A 6000-nucleotide genomic window follows, 5' to 3' on the forward strand; every position below is an offset into this window, starting at 1 on the left:
TGAACTGATTATAAATGTTGGGATCTGACAGAAGTCATTAAACATATTTTTGAGTTGGCCAATCTAGAGACTGCAACCCCATGGCTGTTTAAAAATACACACTACCGGTGCCAGGAAAGAACCCCCAATTAGTCAACCTAATCCTGGCACTCTTTTGCACTGAGATCTGGTCACTACAGTAATAATGGCTCTGCAAATCTCCTGCAGCTGTCAAATTTCCAGCAACTGAATTTTTGGACAGACTGACATGTGGTTGTGCGCTACGCCTGAACTATTTTAGGAAAAAAATTGAATGGAGCGATTTTCTGTCTGAAATCATAATTTCGATTCACAATTTCCTTCAAATCAAGCTTTGTTCCCCATCTGTCTCCCTCTCTCTTTGTGCACCCTCTGGGTCTCTCCGTGTCCCCTGTCCCCCAACCTGACGCAGTACTGGACATACCTTCCAGCACGAGTCCAGCGATGCCCGTCTATCTACTTCGCCTCCTGCATGCTCTAATGCATGGCATACTTCCTGTATGTCATGTGACGGCAGAGTCAAGAGACGGCGAGAGAGGACAGAAGGCGTTTGAATCCTGTCAGACGGTATTTCCAACACTACCGATGCTGCGGGCCGCACGTGCCAGGACTTGGAAGTTTGAAGTTGCTTCTTCAAACTTCCACATGTTGAAATGGTCATTGCAGAAATTGCCACTTTGACGATTCAGAAATTGTGAGCTTTGTGATCACGATTTCAATTTAAATTCGATTTATCTTTCAGGCCTAGTGTGCGCAACTTGCATTCTGAGATGGTCCCTCCATTCTTCCTTCCTATTTTTAGCATGTAGGAGTACCCAAATCTCATTTCAGGCCTGTACAAGTGAGCAGTGTGTATGTGAATGCTGAAATTTGGGGCAGGACATCATGGTGTGCGGTTTTTGTGTGTAGTTGTGTAGCTACTGGGCTAGAAGCATTCTGGTTGATTTTGCCACTATTTCAGAAGTGTTCACATGTCTATTTGCATGGAGGAAAGGGCATGCAATTTTAACCTTTATACCTAAAACCCAAAAACTGCGGTGCAGCATACAGTAATTTTACACATCAGGGGCTTAAATCACTAAAGTGTGATAACTGATATCATTTTTTTTGGCATGAAAATTTGCGATTGTGCATGAAAAACGTTACACGTGTAATATTGCATGCAAAACGTTAGCACGACCGTGATGTCAGTTATCTCACTTTAGTGAATCAAGCCCCGTGTGTTTCCTAATAATGGTTAACTACTGTAGAAAATGAGCATAGTGTCCCAAAATCTGCATGCAACAATGATTTTCTGCAGACAAGTGTGAACCCGTCCCCCTTAAAGTTACCATGACTTAATGTACAGCATGACTTTATTTTGCCCACACTTGCTAGCTTGATATTTTTTAACCTGAATTAGAGGTAATGAGCCTTTTCTGTTTAGCTTTGATAGGTAGCTTGTTAGTAGCACTCTTCTGTAATTCATAATCTTGCAGGTGAAATGTCTTTGTATCTCTGCACCAAGCTTGCGCCTGATTCCTTTTTTCTTCCTTTTCTAGGTCTATGACTGTGTCCTGAATCCAGATGATCCTGAAGAATTTCCATCCTTATGTTAGTGGTTCAGGGGCTGATGTGCCTATTGGGTATTTTAGACCCCAGAAGTAGCATGTGCACAGTTCTGTAGGAAACGTCTCTTCTTTCTTTAGTGTGTGTGTGGAGGAAGCAGTTTTTCCTTTATCTTGAAGTGTGCCATTCACACAATAAAGGATTCCATATCTGCACTGAAGCCTTATTGCAGCCTTTTTTTCTTTTGTCTTGCGAGGTCGGAGATGGAATCATTCCATACCTCTGAAGGACACAGGATATGTAACCCAGTTGTGGATGTAATAGGATGTGGGGCTTGCATAAGTATCTGGAAAACTATCTGATCTTCCGACCTAAAAATGTGTAATTGTAGATAACGGAGCTACTGCTGGGACAGTACAAAACACTTAACACTTTCAAAATTTCAATTATTAAACTTTATGCTGCAGACCACCTTCATAATGTTGTCTCCTTCACATAAAAGATGCAAATCTGTGGTAGCAAGGATCTCTTTAGTTCACTTTAATAAAGATGCAGTATCTTGTTAGGCCTTGTTATGCTTGAATGTGACGCATAAGCAGTCTTGTCTTGTTTAGTTATAGTTACAGGCATGACTCTAGAGCAGATGGTTGGCATGGACTGGAGCTGAAGACTTTTACATGGAACAGCTTCCACAGCCAAGCCCTGTAGTTCCATTCCTTCAAGCTGCTGGGCTCTGTTGGATGATGCTGCTACCCTTCCTGGGAGCATCATTATTTTATTGGGCAAGATATTCAAAGGGAAATCTCTTAACTTTAAATGAAAAATGGTTTGCATATACTTTGGCAGAACAGGCTAAATCACTTTTTTTTCCCCTTGATTTATTTTGTGATTGAAAAGTAGTTGGCAAGTACAGGCAGTTACTGGGTTGTGTTTTTTTGGGGGGGGGGAGGGGGGGGGGGTTTCCCTATAGGAACATCACGGTGTGCGTGGCATGTATGTAAAAATGTTTAGTGATGGCTCCACCTTCCCTAACCCTTATTACTTCCAACAGTCACAAGTTTTAAAATATTGGAGCTTAGAAATGAAATCTAGGCAAGATGTATTTTTTTCTTGATGCACGTATACAGTATATGTGTAATTGAGGTTTTAATTGTCCACGTCCTCTGACATTAGACATCGGGGAATGTGGCTGCTCATCCCCTGTATGTGTGACATCGCTGGGAACTTATGGTGCCTATCTGTCTTTTTTTTTTTTTTTTTTTTTTTTCCTCACTGTCCCAGGCTGGAGAATGGAGTTACATGGCACTCAGTACAGTATCTGAGATTATTGGGAGAGCAACCTGTGAAACACAAGTCAGGTCCACCAAGGACAAATAAACAGAGGCTTTAACAGAGCAAGACACTGGATCATTTTTAATTATGCTGCCTGGTGTGACCTAATCAGTGAGACCAGATGCAGGGGCAGTAATGACTGGGATAGGGCATGCATTTTGCTGCCACTTCGTGATCCTTAACTAAAATAAAGTAAGAGTTTCACTTACCTGGGGCTTGAACCAGTCCCCACAGCCGTCCTGTGCCTGCGGCGTGCCAAACAGATCCTCCATTCCCCACTGCAACTTACTTTCAGGTCTGCCGACGGATCGGTTGGCGGTTCATTGCACCTTGCCACACGTATCCTTGTAAGTGTTCACATCATCGAACACGTCATGCGCAGACTTTTAAGGATCACTTTAAATTCATGAACAACCTAGAAGCCTTTTGGAATCGGTACTGTGAATTCATGAAGTTAAATTAACTAAAGGTGCCCATTAATGATATAATGCCCTGGATGATTGTTCATCGGATTCGATTGTTTGGACCCATTATAAGAAGGGAAAACGGTTAACCAATTTCATGAGATTAATAGAATCCATGTTTTTTTCAGATCCGTTCCACCACTCTGAGCAGATTGGTTAGCAGTTCTCATGGTTAGTGGGCCCTTACGATCTAATTCAATCATCACGATTGATCAGACAGATCGGTTGTATTATTAATGGACACCTTTAAGGCCCCTTTAAACATAACCTGGCAGTCCTGTTGATCTTTGGCTGCAGCAATGTCTGTCTGAATCACACACCTAAAGGTGGCCACGAACGGTTCACTTTCTAGCGAAAAATCGTTTGAGCGATCAAATTCTGATCAAACGAAAAATCGTTCACTACACCACCTAACCAATCCTTGCTTCTTATCTATCACGACCAACAAGAAAATCCAAATTTTGGTTTGGCGAAAGTTCAATCGGATATTTTTTTTTTTTATAATCGTTTATTATCGATTGTGCCCATTAACTGAGATTTACAACCAATCCGATCAGAATTTAGTTTTTGCTAGAAATTGGACTGTTAGTGGCCAGCTTTACACAAGCATGCAATTTATCCAGTTGAGCTTCAGGGTAGCAACACACTAGGCAGAATTGCATGTGTTTTCCACTATGCTATAGAAAACGCATGCAAGATTCTGCCTAGTGTGTTCCTACCCTCAGTCGGACCATAATCAAGCATGCAGATCAGGTGCTCTAAGGCTACACATAGGGCTGGGATCACATTTGTCCTGTCAGTTTTCGATGTTCTACATGCGATTTCTGCACACCATGGCCCATATGCAATTCCCCTTTTCTCCTAGGTGATATTTTCAAACTTGTCAATAAAATGCATTTTAACCACTTCTCTACCACAGGTTTTTTCCCCTTCAAAAGCTCTTCCCATTCATTCGGTAATAACTTTATCACTAATTATAACACTGAAATGATCTATACATTATTTTTTACGGGAAAAACTAGGCTTTCTTTGGGCAGTACTTTATGCTAAGAATTATATTATTTTATACTGATTTGACAGGGAAGAAGAAGAAAAAAATGAAAAAAATCACCATTTCTCAGCTTTCAGCCATTGTAGTTTAAAAATAAATTGTGCTATTGTAGATAAAACAGACACATTTTATTTGCCAATTTGTCCCGGTTTTTACAATGTTTAACTTGTGTCCCTAGTACAAAGTATGGCGATAATATTTTATTTTGGGTGAGGGGTGAAGGAGTTTCAAAAATAATGAAAATGTGCTTAATGTTCCTATGGTAAATGAATAATGGTGTATTTGGAAGTAGTTTTACTTTTTGGCCACAAGATGGTGCTATATGTACTCAGTTTTCTAAAAATAGACAGCAGAACCAAATATTTATATGTGTTTATAGGTGTTTGTAAATAAGGACGTAGAAAAGCGTGGCAGAAGTTGCTAAGTGGTTAAATTACTGGCAAGCAGAAAAATGCTCGGGGCTCTTGCACATCTAGAACATGTGCAGGAGCTGTTCTCCTGCACACGTTCTATGCCCTGCAGCATGTCATTGGCATGTAGCGGTGCAACGCACCTCGGCGGCGGTAGTAATTCAACCTGACAGGAAAATGCCGGCTCCCGACGAATAAAAGCTCCCGTGTGCAATGAAGCGTCTGGTGTGAAAGGTCAAATGGAAGTCTATGGACTTTCATTTTACCTTGGTTAACGCAAAGTTTCGACTTCGCGTTAAACTGCAGAAAACTGGCTCTGGTGTGAAAGAGCCATAAAAATGTTGATAGTACTTTCACCTATTTTTGGTACTTTTTTCATCTTTGATTTAGAATAACTTTTCAATGGAATAGTCACTTGCATATGGCCCCATGTGTGTTTGTGGGAAAATGGACATGTTATCATAGAAGCTAGTGTAAATGATAAAAAAAAGAGAAAATGCACACAGTACTTCAATGCTGTCCCCCTTTTTTTTTTTTTTCTTTTTTTTCTTCTCTCCATGGGGGAAAAGCATGCAAGTGTACACTAGTCCATTGATTAAAGGAAACCTCCAACTGGTATTTTAAAAGGAATAATCCATATCCTCAGTTCCCTGACTTTCCTGCTGACCCTGTGTCTCTCTGATACTTTGTCACAGCCCCTTAACAAGCATGCAGATCAGGTGCTCTGATAGGAGTCAGACTGGATTAGCTGCATGCTTGTTTCAGGTGTGTGCGATTCAGCCATTACTGTAGCCAAAGAGATCAGCAGGACTGCCAAGCAACTGGTATTGTTTAAAAGGAAACATCCATGTACCTCTCAGTTAAGATTCCCTTTAACATTGGTTCTCTTTTTCAAGACACACAAGTGTGCTCTCAGCCTTAAAGGGACTCTGAGGTCAGCTTAAAAATGAAAATGGTACTCAGCTGGGGCTTTCTCCAGCCCAGTGCTGGTCAGGAGGTCCCACGACTGAGTCCTGGCTCCTCTCCTAGTCCCCGCTCCAGAATGGCTGCCCGGTGGTAGCCCGACGACACTCGGCCGAGTGTCTGGCTCCTCCTTCCGTGTATCACGCCTGCCGCCGTGATGACGTGAGGTGGCCAGTGTGGTGACGTCAGCCGCGTCATACACGGGAGGAGCCCG

At 41.8% G+C, this 6000-nt stretch overlaps 1 protein-coding gene across 5 annotated transcripts in view; it reads left to right on the forward strand.

The window, feature by feature from the left end:
• Positions 1-1781, forward strand: part of HABP4 (hyaluronan binding protein 4) — a 36205-nt gene extending 34424 nt beyond the window's left edge. For all 5 annotated transcript variants that reach the window (XM_068237556.1, XM_068237546.1, XM_068237565.1 and 2 more), the window contains exon 9: positions 1560-1781. In XM_068237556.1, coding sequence (XP_068093657.1) covers positions 1560-1616 — 57 coding nt within the window. In that variant the 3' untranslated portion in view covers positions 1617-1781. The remainder of the gene's footprint in view (positions 1-1559) is intronic.
• Positions 1782-6000: the final 4219 nt, after the last annotated feature.

This window comes from Hyperolius riggenbachi, chromosome 1, assembly GCF_040937935.1.
Source record: "Hyperolius riggenbachi isolate aHypRig1 chromosome 1, aHypRig1.pri, whole genome shotgun sequence".
Classification (NCBI taxonomy): Eukaryota; Metazoa; Chordata; class Amphibia; order Anura; family Hyperoliidae; genus Hyperolius; species Hyperolius riggenbachi.